General features: G+C 40.7%; 2 protein-coding genes across 4 annotated transcripts in view; both read right to left on the bottom strand.

Annotated features, from left to right (window-relative positions):
- The window catches only part of LOC127051789 (uncharacterized), a 434435-nt gene that overhangs the window by 284291 nt on the left and 124955 nt on the right, over nucleotides 1-25189 (bottom strand). The window lies entirely within an intron of this gene.
- Nucleotides 10341-25189, bottom strand: part of COPB1 (COPI coat complex subunit beta 1) — a 39952-nt gene continuing 25103 nt past the window's right edge. For all 3 annotated transcript variants that reach the window (XM_050954518.1, XM_050954517.1, XM_050954519.1), the window contains exons 12-22: nucleotides 25059-25155; nucleotides 24234-24394; nucleotides 22921-23041; nucleotides 22237-22464; nucleotides 21902-22081; nucleotides 20555-20699; nucleotides 18875-18994; nucleotides 18250-18395; nucleotides 14521-14610; nucleotides 13348-13503; nucleotides 10341-10720 (exon numbers count right to left, since the gene is read on the bottom strand). In XM_050954518.1, the coding sequence (XP_050810475.1) occupies nucleotides 10661-10720; nucleotides 13348-13503; nucleotides 14521-14610; nucleotides 18250-18395; nucleotides 18875-18994; nucleotides 20555-20699; nucleotides 21902-22081; nucleotides 22237-22464; nucleotides 22921-23041; nucleotides 24234-24394; nucleotides 25059-25155 (1504 nt within the window). In that variant the 3' untranslated portion in view covers nucleotides 10341-10660. The remainder of the gene's footprint in view (nucleotides 10721-13347; nucleotides 13504-14520; nucleotides 14611-18249; nucleotides 18396-18874; nucleotides 18995-20554; nucleotides 20700-21901; nucleotides 22082-22236; nucleotides 22465-22920; nucleotides 23042-24233; nucleotides 24395-25058; nucleotides 25156-25189) is intronic.

The following is a 25189-nucleotide window of genomic DNA, read 5'->3' as shown; positions in this document are numbered from 1 at the left end:
TGCCTCAATGTAAAGCTATTGCTATTCTGACATGGGCAATATGCCCCTTACTGATATTGTGTATTGAAACGGACACATTTCCACAAAACCTTTCAGTTTTGACAGAGAAATGTTTTTTAGAAAAGTTTTTGTCCAGCTCTAGGCCTATACACCACCAATATCTTATTTAAGCTCTCAACATATGACTTAATTTGGAGTTAAGTGGTGCATGGGCCTTCTGCACAGGGGCAATTTTCAAAGGGAGCATTTCAGTGGCTGTAACTCAAAAGAATTTGGACCAGTAATGTCATTATATGCAAATGTTTATGGAAAATAATGATAGACTTCATATGAAAAACAAGCATAAAGACTAGTCAAGTGAGTTTCTATTCAGCATGCTGTGTTATGCTGGGACATTGCATGAAATGACGTATCAGGTAATTCTTGTCACTGCCATAAAATATTCAAACAAAAGAAAGGAAAAATCAGAGCTCAGACAATGCAAAGGCCATAGGGAATCCTGTCAAAAAAGTAAAGATGCTGCATATGGTTAAACACTTATAGAATCACAGAACCATAGGGTTAGAATGGACCACAAGGGTTGTTTAGTCTAACCCCCTGCCAAGATGCAGGATTTGTAGTGTCCAAACATCCACAACAGACAGCTATCCAGCCTCTTTTTTAAAATCTCCAGCGAAGGAACTTCCAAAACTTCTCTAGGCAGTTCATTCCATCGTCCTACTGTTCTTACGGTTAGGAAGTTTTTCCTGAGATTTAATCTAAAACTGCTGTGCGGCAGTTTGAACCCATTGCCTCTTGTCCTGCCCTCTGTGGCAAGAGAGAACAATTTTTCTCCATCTTTTTTATGGCAGCCTTCCAAGTATTTGAAGACTGCTATCATACCCACCCTTAATCTCATCTTTTCCAAACTAAACATACCCAGTTCCTTCTGCTTTTGCTTATGTGGCTTGCCTTCTATCCCTTTGATCATCTTCATCATTCTCCTGTGGATCCTTTCCAGTTTCTCTACCTCGGTGACCAAAACTGGACACAGTACTCCAGCTGAGGCCTATCCAGTGCAGAGTAGAGCGGTACTATCACCTGCCGTAACTTGCATGCTATGCCTCCATTAATGCAATAGAAAATTGCATTTGCTTTTTTTGCAACAGTATTGCATTCTTGACTCGTGTTGAGATTGTGATCCACCACAACTCCCAGATCCTTCTCAGCAGTGCTGCTGCCAAGCCAGTTATCGCCCATTCTGTATTTGTGCATTTGTTTTTCTTCCCTAAGTGTAGCACCTTACATTTGTCTTTGTTGTCTCTAGCTCAGTTTTCCAATTTATCAGGATCCCTTTGAAATTTAGCTCTATCCTCCAAAGTGCTGGCAACCCCCCTAACTTTGTGCCATCTGCAAATTTGATCAATATGCACTCTGTTCCTACATCCAGGTAATTAACAAAGATGTTAAACATCACCAGACCCAGAACAGATTCCTGTGGAACCCTACCTGAGAACCTCCTTCCAATTAATAGTTTCTCTTTGTTTGCAGTTGTTTAACCAATTACCTGTCCACCTAATGCTAGCCACCAAGCCTATATTTCTCCAGCTTACTTACGAAAATGTCATATGGGCCTGTGTCAAAAGCCTTGCTAAAATCCAGGTATACTAAGTTCATTGCATTCCCCCTATCCATCAAACCAGTTACCTTGTCAAAGGAAATGAAGCTGGTTTGGCATGATTTGGTCTTAGTAAATCCATGCTGGCTGCAAGTGACCACCCCTTCATCCTCCAAATATTTTCAAATTGAATATTTTACACATTGCTGTAGTACAGTGGTTCTGATCCCACGGCCTGCGGGCCGCTTGCAGCCCAATCAGCACACAGCTGCAGCCCATGTGACATCCTCAGGACCATACAGTTAGTATAAATATTGTGTGGATGTGGGTCACCTAAAGATGGGCACTACGTTAGGTCCCGGAAGACTGGAGAAGGGCTAACTTATCATCCATGAGTTTGCAAATATTATTGCCAATGGTGCAAAGATTTCTTCTGCACCCTGGGTGAACAGCTTCAAGCTCTGCTGACTCGAATTCATTCAAATTAGTCAGAAGATCTGTGATGTGTTTTTTACTTATCCTGATCTGCATCCCTTCCCCTTTATTGTCTGTAATAACTTTGCTAGTCATCTGGCCGCATTATTTTTTGTGTGCAGACTGAAGCAAAGTAGGCATTGAGCAGCTCTGCCTCTTATCTTCCTTTGCCAGTTCATCTTCTCCATTGAGCAGAAGACCCACATCATCCCTGATCTTTCTTTTTTGTCTGACAAATTTGTAGAACCCTTTCTTGTTGTCTCTAACATTTCTTGACCATTGTAACTCATTCCCTGCCTTGGCTTGCCTGATTTTTTCCCTACATACTTGCGCTATTCCCATGGATACTTCCTTGGTGACAAGCCCCTCCTTCCATTTCCTGCATGTATCCCATTTGGTTTTTAGATAGCTGAAAAGCTCCTTGGTCTCCTGTGACTCTTCCTATCTTTCCTCTGTGTTGGAATAATTTGATATTGAGCCTCTATTATTGCATCTTTTAGGAACTGCCAGCCCCCTTCATCTCCTTTTCTTCCTAATTGGTCTTTCCATGGGACCTTACCTCCTGTTTCTATGCATTGATTGAAATCTTCCTTTATGAAGTCCAGTGTCCTTGTTTTGCTGTTCTCATGTTCTCCTTTCCTTAGGATCTTGAATTCTATTGATTGTGATCACTTCCTCCCAAGTTCCTGACTATTTTGCTGTAATAGTCTTCCAACAGATATCAGGGAAATTAAAATCCCCATTAATACTAGCTCATAGAATCATAGACCTGGAAAGGACCTCGAGAGTCATCTAGTCCAGGCCCCTGTATGTTAGCTAATCTTGTTACCTGCTTGAAGAATGTCTCATCCACTTCCTTTTCTTGATTTGGTGGTCTGTAATAGACCCCCACCATAACATCACTACCATCCTTTTTCCTTTTTGTCTTTACCCAGATACTCTCAGTAGGGCTTCTGTTCACTTCCTCTTGGACCTCGGAGCAAGGTGTATATATTCTTGACATACAGTGACAGTGCAATGCCTCCTCCTTTTCTCCCATACGTATCCTTCTGGAACAAGCTATATCCCTCAATGCTAGTATTCCAGTCATGGGAGTAGTCCCACCAAGTCTCTGTAAAGCCAATTAAGTCATACATTTCTTCATATACCATGATTTCTAGTTCATCCTGCTTGTTCCCGATACTCCTTGCATTGGTATACAGTCATCGAAGATATTTAGCAGACTACCTTGTTGTTTTTCTTCTCGCTTCTTTAATGCAGTTTCTAGTCCCTTCCCCAGAATTTGGCTCCTTCTCCTTGTCTTTGTTACTTGAGCCTAGATGCGCATAGCTGGATTTTTGTCACCATCCCCCATAAGACTAAGTTTAAAGCTATCCTTATAGAGTTAGCCAGACTGTGTCCAAAGATTCTCTTCCCATAGATGGAGCCCATCCCAACAGAGTAACCCTCTTTCCTGGAACATCAGCTCATTGTCGAAGAAGCTAAAGTCCACTCACCGACACTACCTGCGTAGCCACACATTTACTTCCACGATTCAATGGTCCCTGCTTCGGCCTTTTCCTTCAACAGGTAGGATGGATGAGAACACCCCTTGAGCCCCAAACTCTTTTATTCTTCTTCCCAGAGCCATGCAGTCTACAGTGATCTGCTTAAGATCATTTTTGGAGGTATCATTATGTATTCTCAAGAAATAAATCTGCAGTTTAAGGACAACCTAGTGTGTGCAGATCCTGTCTTTTAATACATGTATCAATAACTGCTAAAATGAATTCCAGGAAGTTATTTGGAACCATTGGAGATCAAAGGGGAAAACACTATTTTTTGAGATTCTAAGAATAAATCTCATATATGAAGTTTTGATGTTCAAACATTTCTAAATATAAATCTTTCACAAAAATGAGAATGCATTTCCAAGAATCCTGTCAGTGAGCATGAACAAGAATTAGAAATGCAGAAAAAAATCCAACACAATTCTACCACACAGAACCTCAATTAGAAAGAGGGAGAAAAAAGCAGTTTTTTTTATCAAATGGTATTACTATCAACCCATCAAAAAAGTAGATGTATTTGTTCATGTGGGTTACTTGGTTATGTAATGCTTTCATAAAAACGCCTACAATTTAAAGCCTCTGGGTTATTTCTAAATTTAGAGATACTGGCCCAGTCCTTAGATGTGCAAAAGCTCTGTCTGCACACTTGGGATCAGGATCCTCGGCTCACACATGGGATCCCACACCCAGTCTTGGGATAACAAGTGGCACATTAAAAATATTACTTATCTAACAAAATCAAGATGCCATTCTATTACTAACTCTGTATACTTGAGCAAAGATCACCCACATCCCAAGTGAGTGCCCAAACCACCAGACTCTTGGTTGTTCTAAGGACGGGTGTCTGCATGCGTTCTCTCTTTCTAAATTTTGAAAGGTCTTTGTTTCACGCTAATGCAAAACAGGAAAAACATCTGAAATCTCAATTTTTCTCGTGATGGAAAAAAAAACCCATTTCCTGCACAGCTCTACTCTGGATCATTCTAGGTAATACATTCAAGTTGCAAACAATACACTAGAATCTGAGAGAGGCTAAAATACACTATGCAAAATGGTCATAAAAGGGGATTCTCAGGGGACTGGGAGAAAGGTCCAGTCCAGTGAGATAAGTTGTATATTTGCAGCTTTAATCAAAAACAAAAATTTGCCTAAAATTTATGTGCAAAAGATGGTTAGGACTACGTAAATTTAATCTACATCCCCCCCGCAATGAAATCATTGTCATGTCCTTCATATATGAGAGACTCCCTAATCCATACGTACACAATCAAACTATGTCACTGTGCTTCTGAAAATTACAATCTCTAGAGGAAAAAGTCAGCCCTGACACAGATGCATTATACTGAGCTGTCAGTACCATCATGCACTGATTATGCAGATAGGCAACCTGTAAATATACCTAAAACAGTGAAAACGTTCCAAACTATAGGAAAGATTCATTCTATATCTGTTTCGTGTCAAAAACCAAACAAAACAAAAACCCACAAACATCCTAGATTTTAAGGGTATTTCCTTGATTTCTCTCCTCCTCATTAATGCTTTAAAATACTAAATCACCAAATTTCAGACCAGTTGTAAGATAGCACCCTCTTATGCAACCTTTATAAATTTGGGGGTTGTATTTGGGCTTTTTGTCATATGTATACACACATTGTTGCTTTTTTCCATACATCTGTATAGCAAAACAGAAACATCATCTGTCATCAGATATTGTTTCTAAAATATCACACTGGCTTATAGCTGCTCCAGCTTCTTTCCTGAGTTTCATAAGCCAAGGCTTTAGAAGGCATTTACGTTCTGTAGGTATTTACTGTGTGGGTGTTATATAGTGTACATAATTTTATGACCACCAGAACAGGTTGCTATGCTCCAATGCTGGAGTTTTATAAAATGTTGCGTATCCATGTTCCAATACCTGCTTTGCATAAATTTTATTTCAATTTAAAAAGTTGTATGTTGGGTGACTGGATCCTAAAGCAAAGCGGTCTTCTTGATTTAGTAATTTCTCTATTGACAAGCAACAAATGCTCTTGTAGGACACACCTAATTGAGATCTGGGAACCTATGACAAGATTTGCATGCCTATTAAAGCCCATCTTATTTTTCCATACCAATTACTCAGATTCAGTCTCTTGCACCCCTTAGAACAGGGGTGGGCAGATGGGCAAACTACAGTCCAGAGGCCGCATCCAGCCCTTCAGACATTTTAATCCGGCCCTCAAGCTTCCCACCGGAGAGCAGGGTTGGGGCTTGCCCTGCTCCGCGTGAGCCTTGGCTCCTGGAAGCAGCAACATGTCCCTTCTCCAGCTCCTACGTGTAGGGGCAGTCAGGGGGCTCCACAGACTGCCCCTGCCCTAACTGCCACCCCCCCCCAGCTTTCGTTGCCTGGGAACCATGGCCAATGGGAGCTGCAGGGGCGGCACCTGCAGACAGGGCAGCGCTCAGAGCCACCTAGCCAGAGCCTGCACCTCTGATCCCCTCCCATGCCCCAACCCCCAATCCCTCCCTACCGCCCTCCAAACCCCTCAGTCCCAGACCAGAGCACTCTCCTGCACCCCAAACCCCTCATCCCCATCCCAAAGTCTGCATCCCCAGCCAGAGCCCACCCCCCCCAACACCCCAGTCCCCTGCCCCAGCCTGGAGCCCCCTCCCACACTCTGAACTCATTTCTGGCCCCACCCCCGAGCCCACACCCCCTCCCACACCCCAACCCCTAATTTTGTGAGTATTCATGACCCTCCATACAGTTTCCATACCCAGATGTGGCCTTCAGGCCAAAAATTTTGCCCACCCCTGCCTTAGAACAGCAGTTTTCAAACTGGTCTACAAGATCTTTGCTGGTCACATGCTTCTGGCTCTCTTCATTTCCAGCTAACTCTGGAAATATAAACTCATGTCTGAGGCCCAGTCTGAGGCCTGAAGCCTGAACCAAAGTACTTCCAAGCATTGCTAAGCAAAAGCTGGGCTGTGAGCCAGAGGCAGGCCTCACTCACAGAAGTTGGCGAGAAGAGGGCTGCTAGAAGCAGGTGCATCTTAAAGACAGGGTCAAAAGGACAGCATGATGGATAGATCAGTCTGATACAACATGATCAAAGGAGAAGACAGGCCCCAATGAGTCAAGGGGCTGTACTTCAATACATTAGGAGGGATGAGTAATCTGTCCTGTAACTGTATAAAAGGAGGTCCCGGAGTGCACATCTTTGTCCAGCCTAGGGGGCAGTGGAGTGGAGTGTCCCACCACTGACTGAGCTGTGTCCATCGCTGGGGAACACATATTAGTAGTATGTCCTGTAGAGTCTAAAGGAAACTATTACTGTGCTTCATATGACAATCAACCTGGCTCGGGTTCCTTCGTACCTTACTAGAGTCTGTAGTCTGTGGGGGTTCTCTTGGGGTCTGCTCTGTCAGCTATCTGAGTAGAACTGGGGCAGCTCACAGAGGGAACTCACACGCAGCCGATGTTATCATAATCGAACAAGAGCAGAGCACCACACTGGTAACTACTGACGACAGTTTTGTTTAAAAGCAAAATGATGTTTTTAGTTCTCCTTTTTTAAAAAAAAAAGCAGCTTGATAACTTGACAATAAATTTTGCAAACAGCCTAAAACAACAGCTGAGAGATGCAAGCTGTTTCAACCATTTTACTGGGGTGTTGACTCTGAAGCCCACTGGAGCAGGTGGTCTGTTCCATCCCAGGAGAGAAATTGGGGTTCAGGAGGGGTGGTGGGTGGATGAAAGGGATTCTCCCAGCCACTGCTGTTCATGCAGAGCTCTCCCTCTAGGTGAGCGGGAGCTGAAGATAGAACGAAAGTTTGGGAAGCAGGGAGGCCCCCGTTTTCTCAAAGAGGAGCGGTGGGCTCCTCACCCCCTCAGCAGATGGCCAATAGCACTGCTGCCCAAGCAGGGGGCAAGGCCATGAGGGGGGTGTACTTAGGTTCTTAAGTTATTTTAATATAGCTCTGCCATCTACAATATTGTATGCAAACATTAGCAGAAAGATATGCTTATACCACCATTTAGATTCCCTCCTAAACCTTTTCCATAATTTGTGTACCACACAAATGCAGTGCAATTTATTGTTCTTCAACTCAAGATCACACACAATCTGAATCCTTTCTTGCTGAGCTAATGAAGGTGGCTATGTGCACTGCATCCAGTTAAAACATTGCTCACATTTCTACAGCTTAGTGCTAACACACCACTTTCCCTTTTTGGTATTCTGAGATGAGCAAAATATGCTACTAAAAACAGACTCATAACAGATAAAAAGAAACACCAAGATTTTCCTAATTCATCATTCCAATTTCTCTCAAACAGAATCAGTTTAAAGAACATGATTTAGTTTAAATTTCACCCATTGCTGGCAAGAGCTGGGATTTGCATTAGCTTTCAGCATTGAAGTTTTGCCAGTGACAGGTGATTAAAGTACCAAAACCAACTGCATAAAAGATAGTCTTTGATTTAATTCTGAAGTTTAAGTTGCTTTGGGCACATCACAGGGTATGTCTACACTATGGGATTATTCCGATTTTACATAAACCGGTTTGTAAAACAGATTGTATAAAGTCAAGTGCACGCGGTCACACTAAGCACATTAATTCGGTGGCGTGCATCCATGGTCCGAGGCTAACGTCGATTTCTGGAGCGTTGCACTGTGGATAGCTATCCCATAGTTCCCACAGTCTCCCCCTCCACTGGAATTCTGGGTTGAGACCCCAATGCATGATGGTGCAAAAACAGTGTCGTGGGTGATTCTGGGTAAATGTCATCACTCATTCCTTCCTCCGTGAAAGCAACGGCAGACAATCATTTCACACCCTTTTTCCCTGGATTGCCCTGGCAGACGTCATAGCATGGCAACTATGGAGACCGTTCAGCTTTTTTTTTTTTTTTACTGTCACCGTATGTCTGCTGGATGTTGCTAACAGACGTGGTACTGCAGCGCTACACAGCAGCATTCATTTGCCTTTGCAAGATAGCAGAGAGGGTTATCAGTTGTTCTGTACCGTCTGCCATGCTATTGTAAATTGGCGATGAGATGACGGTTATCAAGTCATTCTGTATCGTCTGCTGCTATCATGGGTGCCCCTGGCTGAGGTCGGCCAGGGGCGCAAAGACAAAAATGGGAATGACTCCTTTATGGTATCTAAAAATAGAGTCAGTCCTGCCTAGAATATGGAGCAAGTGTACTAGAGAACCAGTATATCAGAGAACCAGAGAGCACAGCTGTTCTGTGTCAGATCCTGCAGAAATGATGAGTTATTGATGCCATTCTAGGGGATGCCCCTGCAAACCCACCTGCTGCTTCCCTGCTCCCCCAACCCTCCTGGGCTACTGTTGCTGTGTCCCCCCATTTGTGTGATGAAGTAATAAAGAATGCAGGAATAAGAAACACTGACTTGTTAGTGAGATAAAATGAGGGGGAGGCAGCCTCCAGCTGCTATGATAGCCCAGGCAGGACATTAAACGGTGCGGGGGAGAGGAGCCCAGCATCCTGCTCCTATGATAGTCCAAGCAGTACAGAATCTTTTCTTTACACATGAAAGGGAGGGGGCTGATGGAGCTCAGCCCCTAGTTGCTATGATGAAGACAGTTACCAGCCGTTCTGTACCATCTACTGGGAATGACAGGGAGTCATTCCTATTTTTACCCAGGCACCTCCGGTCGATGTGAGCTGAGGCCAGCCAGGAGCACTCATGGGCTGATGATGACAATGGATAGCAGTCATATTGTACCGTCTGCCACCGGGGAGGGGATACTGCTGTTCACTGCCGCAGCATCGCGTCTACCAGCAGCATGCAGTAGACGTAGGGTGACACTGAAAAAAGTCAAGAAACTATTTTTTTCCTTTTTCTTTCACGGAGGTGTGTGTGTGTAAATTGATGAGATATACCCTGAACCACCTCGGACAATGTGTTTGATCCTACAGGCATTGGGAGCTCATCCAAGAATGCAAATGATTTTCGGAGACTGCTGGGGACTGTGGGATAGCTGGAGTCCTCAGTACCCCCTCCCTCCCTCCAGGAGCATCCATTTGATTCTTTGGCTTTCCGTTACGCTTGTTACGCAGCACTGTGCTGTGGACTCTGTATCATAGCCTGGAGATTTTCTTCAAATGCTTTGGCATTTCGTCTTCTGTAACGGAACTCTGACAGAACAGATTTGTCTTCGCATACAGCGATCAGATCCAGTATCTCCTGTACGGTCCATACTGGAGCTCTTTCTGGATTTGGGACTGCATCGCCTCCCGTGCTGATCAGAGCTCCACGTTGGGCAAACAGGAAATGAAATTCAAAAGTTCGCGGGGCTTTTCCTGTCTACCTGGCCACTGCATCCGAGTTCAGATTGCTGTCCAGAGCGGTCACAATGGTGCACTGTGGGATACCGCCCGGAAGCCAATACCGTCGATTTGTGGCCACACTAACCCTAATCTGATATGGTAATACTGATTTCAGCGCTACTCCTCTCGTTGGGGAGGAGTACAGAAACCGGTTTAAAGAGCCCTTTATATCAATATAAAGGGCCTCATTGTGTGGACGGTGGCAGCGTTAATTTGGTTTAACGCTGCTAAAATTGGTTTAAACGCGTAGTGTAGACCAGGCCCCAGTATTAGTTTAAGAGTCACATAGCTGCATATTTACAAACTTCAGAGTTATTCATTCACAATAAACACTGCAAGCAATGTAACTTTACTTTCTTGATATATAAAAAGTAGTAATCAAATAATACTGAGTTTATTTGTAAATCAGAAAAAAACAGCCTGGCTTAGATTTGTTTATTGTACTGTGAAATAGTCAGTATATATTAGAGACAAAGTATACATGACTTCTAAGACAAAGAGAAAAAAATAAATTGATGTTTTAAAGTTTTACTCAATATTGATCAGAAGAATCTATAAATTATCCGCTGGAAGGCATTCAGCGCAAAAGCTCTGCTTCTACAATTACAGAACATGGAAAAATACAAGATGTTCTGAATTCAACAAGCCACATACCTAAAATTTAATTGTAAAAGCTCTGAAAAGACTATCTGGAAAGTTTATAAACTCGTTTTCTTCTGAGACAGATTGATTTTATCTCCAAGACTTAGGGCCATTCCCTGTAAGGAAATAAAAAAGGAAAGGTGTTCACACCTGGGATATTTCATAAAATTACAGTAGTGTCAACGTCTCACCCCAAAAAAACCCAAAACACCACCATCCCTTTGTTACCAGTATTAACCTACAAGTTCAGTATATAAAATTCCTGAAACTAATTACATGGAAAAGAAAATATTTCTAATTCAGCAATGACAACATTTTATTTATTTGTAGCTACAGTTGAGCACATAGTTTCCAAAAAGCCTGAATAAGCTAGATTTGCTTACAATATCTTGCTGAAATAATGAACCATAAATAAACTATATCTTTTGCTACTAGAAAGTTGTAGCATCACCCCAAAAAAGCAAGAGTCAAGAATTTTAACCCCTTGAGGTTGCACCATTTTAAAAAGTAGTCAGTCCAGCAGTTACAAAGGTCAGTCTAAATGGCTGAAATTGAAATTAGAGTGTTGGAAAAGCTCAGCACTATCATAATACACACAAAATAATAATTATAAATAGACACACCAGCTCTCAATATGCTGAGCCCCCAAAAATCTTTTCTGCCTCCACAACAAATGATACTAGCCCATAAACAGAAGAGAGAGAGTGTGTGTGTGTTTGTTTGTTTTAGGGTCTCAGTAAAACTAACATCAGTAAGGTGTGAAAGTAGAATGAATTATATAGTAAGAATAGAAAGTATTAAAGAAATGTTGTCTGTACCTTTAAGCAAAGTTGTTGGAATGTTGCAACCAGGTGTCAGGAATACAGACATTAACATAGAACAATTGCACCGTTTAAGAGCAATTGGTGAAGCATTAGCCTTAGATCGATAACAGTTAGTAAGAAAATAGGATATGCATGCTGTGCCCCAGGTAAATTTTACTGTTTTGATTTCTTTGTCCCTTTGTCTAAATTCCCGCTCTTTTATCTGTATAAATAAGACTGTTTGGGCCTTGCATGGCCACTCTCATATTCTGAATGTTATTGGCGGAGCGCTGCGCTAATAAACAGAGTGGTCTGACAAATTGTGAGTCCTGATTCTAACTTTAACAAAGGAAATTCAAAGTTCCAGCTGCTACTCAATCAATAGTGAATTACTCCCTAAGTTAGACCAAGTCGCAGATTTAACTGAACTTAGCATCTTATGTAAGAGTTTCATTGACATTATCGGTTCCATTGTAAACATACTACCCACTTCTATCAAAACCATTTCAAAATTCTTCCAATAGCATCATCTGAAGTAAATGGTTCTTTTGAATCAGAAAGTCCTAAAGGAACCCTTATGATAAGCTATATAATATACTTTTAGTTATATATTAGTTTCTTCTTTATTCAAGGTTACATTTTCAAAGGACTAAAAAATTCCCACAAAAACTTTTTTTTTTTTTTTTTTTGGGCAAGTGAGAATATTTTATATAAGTAGACTTCCTTTATATACACAGCAAATACATAGAAGACCATAAGAATGACCATTCAGGACCAGATCAACGGTTCATCTAGCCCAGTATCCTGTCTTCTGACACCAGCCAGTGCCAGATACTTCTGATGAAATGGACAAGGTCAATTACTGAGTAATGCAACTGTCATTGAGTCCCAGCTTCTGCCAATCAGAGGTTTAGGGACACCCAGAACATGAGCTGCATCCTTGACCATGTTGGATAATAGTCACTGATGGACCTGTCCTCCAGGAAATTAGATAATTCATACTTTTAGTCTTCACAACATCCCCGGCAGGTTGACAGTTCATAGTGTGAAGAAGTACTACCTTATGTTAGTTTTAAACCCGCTGTTTACTAATTTCATTGGGTGATGCTTAATTTGTGTGTTATGTGAAGGGGTAAATATCCCTTCCTATTCACTTTCTCCGTCCATTCATGATTTTATAGACCTCTATCATACCCTTCCTTAGTTGTCTCTTTTCTAAGCTGAACAGTCTCAGTCTTTTTAATCTCTCCTCAGATGGAAGCTGTTCCATACCCCTAATAGCTTTTTTGAGATGGGGTGGCCAGAACAGCATGCCATGGCATACTATGAATTTATATAGCGGCATTATGATACTGTCTGTCTTATTATCTATCCCTTTCTTACTGGTTCCTAACAATGTTGGCTTTTTTTTAATAGAATCCTTTATTCCAACATGAGATGAAAATTACAATGGTTGTTTCAACACTTTGAGAAACAGTATGAGGGGCATATTGGTAGTACATTATGCTTTTTAATAACAAAAGAACTTAGGTTTGCAAATGGAATGTGTTAATAATACAGCAAAATCTTGGACTATAATAATGCACTGCTGTATGAGGCACGTTAATTTGGTTTAAGGTACCCTGTTCCACTTAACTGTTGAACTGGTCTCCCCTCCAAATAATATTAATATTAATATATATATATATATATATATATATATATATATATATATATATAGTGCTGTCTAAGGGGAGTGGAGATGAAAGCTTTTCATTCAGAAAATCTAGTTTTAAAATTGAGACAGGGATTTCCTTCTTCACTTTTCCTGAAAGTTGGGAATCTAATTAATAATACTAAAAATTAACCATAAACTACAGTGCAAGCTCTGCAAATGTTTATAGAACTCATAATAAAAATTATGGATACAAAGCTTTAAAAAAAACACTATCATTCATTACCTGACTCTTTGCACGAATTCGTATGTGGCCAGTGACGGGAGCATCTGGTCCAAGATGAATTGGCTTTTCAATGCTGACATTTGCAAGTGCATCTTCTCCAAATATGGAACGCGCATACAGATTGGCAGCCATAAAGCCACAGTAACCAGAAAGTGCCTAGGGAAAGAACACTTATATTTAACTCTTTGCAAAAGGCTAATTGTCCTTTAACAGAAACATTTTGTTCCATATTAAGCACAACTCAATAGGTTTTTATATTTAAAACCTATCCTTCTAAATACAGCTTTTTGTAAGATACCTGAACTCTGGTTCTGAAGGAAACATCAATAGAGCTTTCTAAAATGAAAGCTGACAGATTTAATCAAGTCATTTAAATGAGATATAAGTGGCATTTTCAGGCTCTGAAGTAATGCATAGCAAAAAGGCTTTAAGAAAGATTAATTCCTACTGAAAGGAAGGAAGTCTTGACCTATTGAAAAAAATTGTGCTGACCATTCTAAAGCAGATATATTAGCTGACATTTTATTAACTGCTTCTTGCTCAGCTAAAGCAAGAAAGTGGTTGAAAATTACTTAGTTACCATGAATTTCCTTTTAGCTTTCTTAGAGCATACAGTTCTAACGTGTATTAAATACTAAAGAATACTAAAATCTTCCAGACTAAACAAAGATCTATATAATTGGCAGAGGTATAAATTTAGAAACGAGACCAGGTAAATAGTCTAAAGAACACAAACTCCAAAAAGGGTACTGGAAAATACTATTCTATATAGGTTCCTATACTACGTTTATCATCATTAGTATCTTAGTGCCTTCCAGTAGTGAATTAATCAACTGGACTACACATCTGTGATTTATTGTTTGTTTTCTCATCCTCTCTCTAGAGGGAGAAGTCTGTGCAGGAGTGTCTGTATAATAATGTGTGTTTTTGTTTTGAATTTTTTAAATATATAAATATATCTGATGTGAGTTCTAAGAAACTTATCCTATGCAACACGTGGCTTCCGAAGTTAGAATAACTCAACATTATTCAAAGAGTGAAATCAATGCCCAAGAAGAATTCAAGAGGTGGGGAAAAATATGCTGTATTTTGGCATCCAAATCTATTTATACTCGCACAGTAATTTTACTCCAGTTTAAAAAGTGCTTGAAGAATTTTCAGCAAGTATCTTACCTTCTCTGGGGTAAGGCATTTCATGTTGGTTGATTTTAGTATGTGCTGTAAGTATTCATTTAGATCAATGATGTTTGTATTAACTGTAACCTTCAAGAAAGAAAGAATAAGGTGTGACCATCTTCATCAGCTTCTCTGACACGTTTTAAATCATTTTTGTTCTAAGACCATGGAAAAGAAAGTGTCACTGTCAATTATCCTGTAGTACCATACTGTACTTGTTGATGACTGTAAGTCCTTTTGTATTGGAGAATCTTACAAAAAGGTTTCATCTTCCACCATCCAGCGGTGAAGTAGGGATGGCCTCTTACTTAAATATATGGTACAAAGTAACAGTCAAAATAAGTGTACATCATACGTTGCTAAACATGTGGAAAGAGTCTTTATATGAATGGTTGCTTCAAGTCTAGTTACAGCCTAAATGTGTACATTTGAATTACCATACCAGAATAAGTCAAAGATATATGTAGTCCAGTAGCTTTTCTCTGACTGACCAATGCTAGTGTTTACTTCACTCTTCAATGAAATATAGCCACCTCTTGAAAAAAGCAGCCATTCAATAGCGTACTATGATACTGTTCAACACTGTACAATGATACTGTGACCGTTTAGGACAGAGGGTGAAGAAGAGTATTGTATCCAGCTGAAACTGCCAGAGAAATTTAGGTAGGATGATCATAATTAGGGTGACCAGATGTCCCGATTCTGTAGAGATAGTCCTGATATTTGGGGCTTTTTCTTATATAGGCACCTATTACCCCCCCATACACTGTCCCGATTTTTCATACTTGCTATCTGGTCACCCTAATCATAATTAGAGCAGGAACTTGGAAAAGACACAAAAAACTTATACTCTTAAGTGGCATTGGAACTTTAATGACTACAAGTGTTCAGGACCTGTTTTATATGTCTTAGCGGCAAGTGGGCTTTAGATGTTTACTTTAAACTCCATGGGAGAAGGGGTTTATTCTGCTAATTGGCCAACAAAAGCCTGAGTCAGGTAGAACTGCATGGAGGACAGGTTATTGCAAGAAAGGTTGTGTGGAGCAGTGAGAGCGTGTGTGCATCCATTTTTCCATTTTTCATTGCTAGAAACTTTCCTGTGCCAGAATCAAACTGCCTCTGCTTTATCTCATATTGTGAAGATCCAGGATTACTCGAGGTTCAAGACCCAGGGAAGGAACTCTCAGACAAACTGGGTGATGAAGTCAAGGGGCGTGAGGAAGAGAAAAGACACAGGTACGGAGGGCTTTAACTGCCTCACTATTCCAGGAAGCACACCACACAGCCTCCTCTCAAAGATCTTTTCATGATGGCTGCCCTAGCACATCAAAGCTTACATAAAACATTATGATCTTAGCTCAAACCTTGCCAAAAAAATCCAGGTATCTGCTGAAAAGCAGTGCCCAAGGAGAAGGGTACAGCTGGCACAAACAGCCAACCATAGGAACCAGTCCCTTTGAAGTTGCTCTTGGGCTAGCTCAACACTGCCTGTGCTAACAGAAGAGGGCTAAAGATATATCATTTGGACTCAGGGAGCTCCCAGCCCCGGTGTTTAGACTCTTATTACCAGACAGAAGAAATCTAGAGTGAATAGGGAGAAAAGAAAAAAAATGAGGGGAAAAAATCTGCCTGAAAAGTATGTTAGCATTCCTTTTAGTTGAGTACAACTGTAATTTGTTGTATTACAGACTGGGATTGTACACTTTTTTTTCTATTTAATGACCCTAATGAGTTGCCCAATTTGATGTGCGTATCACATGCAAATTGCTTCAACATTTTGACAGGGTTACTAGCCTGTTGGATATCCAGGAAGCAGTAAACAAGATATATTTTGATTTAAGCAAGGTTTTTGATTACAGTCCCACATGATATTCCCACAAGAAAACTATGGAAATGCATTCAAGATTAAAGTTATAAAGTGGTTGGAAGATGATTCTCAAAAAGTAGTTATTGGGAGGGCAAGTCTACGCAGTCCTGCAGGGACCACTACTATTCAATATTTTCATTAATAACTTGGATAATGGAGTGGAGAATAGCCTTATAAAATAGGCAGAGAGGGGTTGAAAACACTGTGGAGGACAGCATTAGAATTCAAAACTGCCTCAAAAAAATGTGAAAATTGGTCTGAAACCAACACGATGAAATTCAATAAAGACAAGTGCAAAGTTCTTCACTTAGGAAGGAAAAAACAAATGCACAACTACAAAATGTGGAATAACTGACTAGGCAGTAATACTGTGAAAAAGGATCTGGGGGCTACAGCAGATTACAAATTGAATATGAGTCAACAATGTGATGCCCCCACAAAAAAGGCTAATATTCTTGGGCGCATTAACAGGAGTGTCATATGTAAGACAAGGGAGGTAACTGTCCCACTCTATTCGGCAGCAGTGAGGCGTTACTTAGAGTACAGCACCCAATTCTGGGTGCCACACTTTAGGAAAGATGTGATCAAACAGAGGACAGCAGCAAAAATGATAAAAGGTTTAGAAAACCTGACCTATAAGGAAAAGTTAAACAAACTGGGCATGTTTAATCTTGAGAAAAGACGACTGTGGGGAGACCTGATAGTCTTCGAATATGTTAAGGGCTGCTATAAAAAGGATTGTAATCTATTGTTCTCTGTGTCCACAGAAGGTAGAACAAGTAGTTATGAGCTTAATCTACAACAAGGGAGATTTAAGTTAGATATTAAGAAAACTTTCTTACTGTAACTGTAGTTAAGCTCTGAAATATGGTTCCAGGTGAGGTTGTGGAAACCACATCACTGGAGGCTTTTAAGAATTGGTTGGACAAACACCTATCATGGATGGTCTAGATTTCCTTGTTCCTGCCTCAGCGTAGATGCCTGGACTTGATGACTTCTTGAGGTCCCTTCCAGCCCTATGTTTCTACGATTCTCTGAACCCTGAAAGACGCTGAGCTTGTAAAGATTTCTGCAATGTCCACAAGAATAAGTGACAGGCTTCATACACTGTACTGCACCGCCCTCTAAGCCAATTTGTGCAGCTGCAATTGAGCCTCCCTTGGATTGGAGGTAAAGCTCTACATGCACCTCAGACATAAAGCAAGGCCCAGCTTCAGTAAACAAGTGACAGGAAACCAACAGAAGAATCAGACTTTTAAAATGAATGAGCTACATATTTTACAGCTTGGAGACTTCCTTTCATCTCCTGGAGCTGCTTTTCAAATGAGGAGGTTTGGCAGAAGACAACAGTACACTAACTAAGGCCACGTCCAGACTAGAAATTAAAATCGATTTTAGATACGCAACTTCAGCTACGTGAATAACGTAGCTGAAGTCGAATTTCTAAAATCGAGGTACTCACCAGTCTGGACGGCGCTGCATCGATGTCCGCGGCTCTCCGTGTCGATTCCGGAACTCCGTTCGGATTGATGGAGTTCCGGAATCGATGTAAGCGCGCTCGGGGATCGATACACCGCGTCCAGACTAGACGCGATATATCGATCCCCGAGCAATCGATTTTAACCCGCCGATGCCGCGGGTTAGTCTGGACGAGGGCTTATATAGGGCAAGCTATCTACAGAATGGAAACAGCTGCAACCTTCTAGTTTTAAAATGAAGCTTGGGTTATGTAAAATAACCAATGTGTTACTGAAATCATTTTTCAGTGATGGTTTTAGTTGAAAACTGTTGAGACAAGGTACTAGTGTAAAGCTAGGTAACAATGGCAAATAGAATAGATCATAACCAAAAGAACTAACTTTGTTTTCCCATTCAAATTCTGCCCACATCTGGCGGAACTCTGCATCAGTACAAGAAGCAGGCTGGATGTAATCCATGATGTCAATGTGAATATCACTGAGGACAACACAGTTTCGGTCACTGGCTGCTCCAGATACATCATACACTGCAAACAAGAAAAACAAAACCACAGGTTTGCAAATTGAAAGTGGCTACAGAATTGTCAACACAAAATGAGTGTTCAATTGAGATTTGTCGGTATAACCAACACATGCAGAGTGTTGGTCTCTGTCCTTCTAGTGGCTGGCTCCCAGAGATTTAAAAGTTTCCTACAGCCTTTGAATCAACAGATGTGGGTCTTTTAGCTCAGGCAGAAGAGGCTCATGCTTTTAGATCCAAAGAGTCTTAGGTTCAATCCTCACTGTAACCACTCACAGGCATTGCGTTACACCAGCATGCTTTTTAAAAAATATTAAAAGTTATGTTCATAATGAATTTTTTTTAAATTCAGCAATAAAACATTCCCATATTGTAGAATATTTCACTTATCTTCTAGCATTAAATTTTTTTAAAATAATTCTGCTTCTCCACAGAAAGTTAAGTATTCTAATTTTTTTAAGGTTGCACACAGAATTGTCTACTTACCAATATTACCAAAAATGATTCCATTTTCTGTTGACGCTACTTTGACATTAGCCTTAATGTTTGCAAAATCATGAGGAGCAAGAGTCAAAGGAGATGGTTTTTCCACTAATTTCAAATCACCTGTTAAAAATTTTTTTTAAAGAACAGTTTACGAACAGACAAGAGATAAAGTCCAATTAAAATCAGTTTCAGGACACAGCAGATTACCATTTCTGATCTGAATTCTAAAATCTTACCAAAATTGCAATGAAGTCAATAAATTGTAAAACACTGAACTAACATATTTGAAAGCTGAAGCACTAATGAAATGTACACATTAATTAAAACATTAATGGCCTGATTCAAAGCCCACTGAAGTCAAATGGCGCTGGGCTTTGGCCACTGGGCAGGGAGGCGGGCCCTTGGGCATAGGCACAGTTTAACTTCTATTTTGGGGAGTAGGCAGGGCCCACCAGAGCTCAGCCCAGCTCTGCATGGTGGGGCCTGGGAAGGGAAAACCACTTCCACCTGACTAATCTCAGCAGGCTACCCTGGGTCTAGATGGGTGGGTGTGCAACCACATATTATAACTCAAAGAGGGGGAGCTCAGCTCAAAAAGTTTGAAAACCACTCAGGGTGCAGGGAGGGGCTAACTAGGGACTGTTAGGGAAGAGGTAGACAGGGGCTGTGTGCAGGCAGGGGGAGCTCAGTGTGCATGAAAAGGGGCAGATAGGGGCTGTTTGCTGGGAGGGCCTTCCCCTTCAGTCACTGCTCCCCTAGGGCTCTGTCAGCCGTGGAGCCGGGTCAACTGCCCAGGTGGCTCTTACTGGCTGCATGAGCAGTAAAAGGGGGTTGGGAGCTGAGGAGCAGCTGCATCCCCAGTAACCAGCAGGAGGAGGAGATGGGGGAGTGCTGTGGCTGCCTGCTCCATGGCACAAACCAGAGCAGCAGCTGTCCTGCACTGCTGCTTCTTGACTCTGACCTGGCCAGGTAGTGGGAGAGGAGCAGGAAGCAGGGAAGTGTGGAGCTGGCTCCTGGAACTGCCCTGCTCTGGCACTGCAGTTGGAGGTGGGGGCAAGGCCCCCTAGGCACCCTCCAACGCTGCCCATGGGTTTGGAGCTTCTGCCCTACAGGGTATCGGGGCTTGGGGCGCCCCAGCTGGGAACCACTGGTCTATAATATCAACATATTAAATGTATAAAACTGATGTGAAGGAAAATAAAGACAGAAAAAAGCTTATTTGACACATGTGAAATTCAAGTCATGTGCCCATTCTGACCCCCCCTCCCAAGATTTTAGTCTGAATTTAGTGCTTATGAAAGGTGATGGAAATGCCTAGGTCCCTTATTCATCCATAGAGCAGATAAAACATGTGCAACAGCAGTCCAAGTTTCCCCACACTGCCTTGCCAACTTGCCTCAACCCTGACTGTGAAGCAAGTACAGGAAAAAAACTGCCCAGAACACACTTGATCACGTTATCAGTACCAGCAGAAGAAAGTTTACTTGCTCCATGAAAAGTCAATTCTTCAAAAAGCATTTTTAAATACCTTTTAAGATGATAAGTAGTTGGTTTTATTAAACAATTCTTTAGGCATTTATAATATGAGATGCAATTTCTTGTACTTCAACAATATCCACTGCTTAATATCAGACCTAATTATATCAACAAATATTCTTGTTGCACTAGATTATTCCTTACCCAGTGTAGCTAGTTCTAATGTGCAGTTCTGCAAAGTATCACTGGTCTGGTTTACTACAAGCACATCCAATACAATATCATACTGGTTGACATGAACATATGCTTCTGCATAGACAGGATCTGAGAAACCTGTCAACTGAGTAACCTGCCAAGGAAAGAAGATTAATATACATTGTTGAAGTATCTTTCCCCATTGCCAGTTTAAAAAGTTGAACATGGTCATACAAGTGTGGAGACAGAACAAAAACAATAGAAAAAGAGAAAAATATTTGCTAAGACAGATGAGACTGGTAGTCTAAGACAAAATTGCTAATTAAACAAGAGATCTGTAACAAAGACCACCTTTAGTTTTGTACTATTAGCTTATTGTTTTTGTATTTAAACTCCTGCCTCTGAAAAAACTAACTCTTCACCCTATCAATAGAAGTTTTGTCAACAAACTGATTAATGATTTTTTAAAAGTAATCAATTTAAGAACCATTAAAAGTTCATAAATTTCACTGTTAAGAGAGGGTCTTCAAGTATGAAAAGATTAACTGAATAGGCAATAGACCCCCCCGCATATGCATATACTTTTTTTTGTAAAATGTGAGTTAAAGTTCAGAATACATATCAGACCCTTAAGGATTAAAAAAATCCCCTTTAAACCACAGAATCTTTGCCCCTCCAACTTACAATAATATTACAGTTATTGTTTAAAAACGCAAACATTAGAACCCCAGCAAATGCTGAGTTATGATTAAACTGAATGAAAACCAAATACTGGAAAGTCTTCTCTGGGAAGTTTCTTAGGTTTGTTTTTGATTTTTTAAGATATTTCTGCTTCCTGGTCCCCAGAGTGGGTAGCGAAGTAGGGGTTCTTTCCCTTGGACCCTCCTGAATGGCTTCTGTGGAATAGAAGGCAGGAAAGTGGAGCAAAAAAAATACTGCATGGGACCAAAAAAGCCTCAGGATACGGGGAGGAAGGAACAGGATCTTCACTCCATGGCACTCCCTGTCGTCGTCCTCTCACCACCCTAATAAACCATACCTGGCTTTTGAGCCATCCACCAAACTCAAGGTCTCCACATCGCACCACCTCACCACTTCCTGGTTTCTCCTCTCCAATTCCCACCTTCCCCAACCTACAGCATGGGGCCAAGGGAGCATCATGAAGCACAGGGACAAAAGGATTCTTCACTTCTCAGGACCCCCCACCTTCCTCTCCAACAACGAAACCTAAGTGAACTTTTCAGATACCTGATGAGCTTAATTAGGTTCCTTAGCCCTCATAAACCCAATCGTCAACATTTGACGCTAGGTGTGAGCAATACACTTACAAAAATAAGATACTGAACTATACATTACCTTGTTGAGTTTGGATGCCAAAGGATCAGCAGCTTCTTTTCTTTGTGTGGTCCCCATTGCTGCCAGAAGGCTCAGCTGAAATTGGTCTTCCTTTGAGTTCATTTCATTTTTAGCAGTAAGCTGCATGAAGGAAATGGGGTCATCTGGCTGAACGGTCACATTCCTCTTCTCTGACTCTTTCTGTGGTAAGAACGCAAAGTATTAATTCTATCTTCTAACGTACACTGAAGTAGTGAACTTCATGCAGCTCCTGGAGTATTCCTGGATGCGAGCTTACTTCAAAATTCAAGCATCCAAAAGTTTATGATTACACAATGGAATTTACAATATCTCACCTTCTGAGAAAGTTTCTCCTCTTCTAGTTTCGCTGACAGCATATGAGAAAGGGACTGTCTGCACTCCTTGTTGAAAATATCATTCATTAGAGGAGAACATTCTGACAAAACCTTCAGACATAGAGAGATACGATCCACGTCGTCATCTGTAATTGGCTTCTTGGGAAGAGAGGACTTACCCAAATGGAGAATAGTGGCCATTAGCAACATAGCCTCGGCAATAAAAGACTAAAGGTAGAAAGGAGAGAGGAAAGGGGTTATTAAATCTTACATATTCTTAAAATTGTAGAAATATTTACATTTGTCTTAACATTCAAGTTTAAAATATAGTTAAAAATTAAAACTATATCCCAGCAGGTAAGATGATTTGTGTCAGTGACTTGTTGCTTAGAACCCAAGAGACCTGCCAGTCACACCAGTCGGAAAGTAGTAAGAAATATTTAGTTGAAGTTGGTCCTGCTTTGGTCCCCAACTGATTTAGCTGGGGTTGGCCCTGCTTTGAGCAGGAGGTTGGACTAGATGACCTCCTGAGGTCTCTTCCAATCGTATGATTCTTCTATGATTCTATCTGGGACTAGATTAATTATCATCAAACACTTAAGGAATGTAGGCATTTCATTTTTGGGCCTCTCTCAAAAGCTTATGATCAGACCTGTAAGACCTGCAAGAGGAAGTATGACTTACATTTTGTTTCTTCTTTTCTTGAACAAGAGCCACATAGCGTAGAGCAATCTTAGTTAAAGTTGTGGCAAGGGAGGCAGCAACAAAGAAATCCCCATCCAGCAAGAATCCTCGTAATGGAGGTCTGCAAAGAAAGTCAATCATGGGGTGTTCGTGTTCTCTCCTCTTTTTTTTCCACATTTTACTTTAGCTCTCATATTGTGAGACCAGTGTTGTACAGACAGTTTGGAAGGTCTCAGAGACTAAGTGAAGTTTTACATACACTGGTAGTGAGATGGGAAGTGGAAAGAGCAAAGGATAACTTTCACTTTTATCATCAAAGGATCTCACAGCTTTGTACCAGTATGAGCTAACTAAGCCACAAAATAACTCATTGTGAAGTATATAAGAATATAGTAATCATTTCACCCACTAGTGAGATAGAACATGCAACTGTTTAGCAGAGCACAGGAACATTAAGCAATAATTTAGGCAACAAGTGACAAACACCATACCCAATTAAAATTGCAGGGGGAATTTAGGTAGACAGAATGTAATTTACCCAAATTGGAATTTGGCCAGTACATTAGAGTTAACGAATGTACTTTTACAAGAAGTGCCATGTGTTGACTAAAGATCACAAGTGGTCAAAGTATCATCTGGAAGACAATAGCCTTCAATAGGGCAACGGTCTTTGCCATAAAGCTCAGGTATTTACTCAGCACTGAACAGAGAGGGAGAGACTAAAACAGAAAAGGAAACAATAGTAAGACTTATGGATAAAATTATGGAGAAAAATGGAGGAAAAGAAAGAATGACAGATGAGAAGACAGAAAGTGGAGAATGTAATAGAGAAAAAAAACCTCATTTTCACTGCCAGTCCACATCATAAAGCTACAGACCAACCCAGGATTAAAAGAAAATATGAAACTAGATCAGTCTGTATCACAGAAAAATGGATTTCAGCCTAAATGAACTGTTTTCTGGAAAAGCGGAAACAACTAGAAAATGTGGCAATTTCCATATTTTATTGCCGCTACAGTGCCACACTTTGGCCAAGTATCAATCCACTCTGTTTTGTTTGCACATCTAAGAACTAAAGGGGTGATAGACACGAGTTTTGCTATTAGAGATTGATGTAAGTAAGGAGGATATGGAGGGGCAACAGAGCAATGAATGTTTCAAACACAACCAAAACCCTCTCCTAGGAAGAAATGTTTAGCTGAAGAATACGTGCAGAAGTTCCTTTTCAGATAGAGAAGAATTCTGGAAAGGCTTTAGTATTTTAACCATTTTTAATGTAGCTACCACTAATAAAATATAAAATGCCTAGTTACCTATCTTCTTCCTTTTTGGCAGGTCGGGAACTACTGAGGGCACTCTGCGTAGCATAGGTGCCCATCTCTGTCACCAATTTTTGGGTTGGACTCACAGTCACCTCCTCTTCAGGTTTCAGATCACCAGCTTCTTTCTTTATTTCAGATTCCACTATTGGGATCTGACAATGAACAACAGAAGACATTAAATATATGTTAAATTAACAAAGAATTCAGTAAAGAATTTGAATATAAAGACAATCTTTTTGTTTTAAGGAAAGCAGCCTTTTTTTCATAGAAGTGCTGTCACTTCTCCACCTCTTGAACAGGGATAGGTCAATTACAGCATAATAATTTGGAGAGTTTTTAAAAATTTCTTTTAGAAGGGGGGGTTAATGTACCCAGGAGCTCATTCCAAAACAGGAATAAGCCTTGCCCCCACTAAACTGTCTTGGATGCCTTTTACAAATTAAAACCTCATGTACTCGCCATTTGTAAGCAGACACACACTAGTCAATGTGTACCCTATAATTTCAAATTCGCTGTATTCTTTCCGAATAAGGATTCTTGTTTCCACTTCTGACAATGAGATTATCAGATAATCAGATATCGCTTCCTCGGAGTATGATGATGATGGTTTACTAGTTTATCAGAAGTAAATGATGCATGAAGTCATGAATAATTATTGCTCCAGAGTAAGACTACACATGACAGAGCCTGCAAAGTCTTGAAGTTCAAAATACTATTGCATCTTATATCAGTTGTTAAATCTTCTCTTGAAAAATACATTACATATAAAAATATAGAAATGAAAGCAGAAAGAGTTTTTAGACAATACACACATACCTCTCCCAGTGATCTGCGGACTTCTGTCATTACACTTTGTATATCTTCCTTTGTGCTACAATATTCTCCAAGGATCCACAAAGCTCCCCTGTAAATCCTGAGATAAGAAACATAATTAAGACACGTTTTCA

This window comes from Gopherus flavomarginatus, chromosome 5, assembly GCF_025201925.1.
Source record: "Gopherus flavomarginatus isolate rGopFla2 chromosome 5, rGopFla2.mat.asm, whole genome shotgun sequence".
NCBI classification, from domain to species: Eukaryota; Metazoa; Chordata; order Testudines; family Testudinidae; genus Gopherus; species Gopherus flavomarginatus.
Note: the sequence above shows the minus strand (reverse complement) of the source record. Positions and strands in the feature narration are given on the sequence as shown.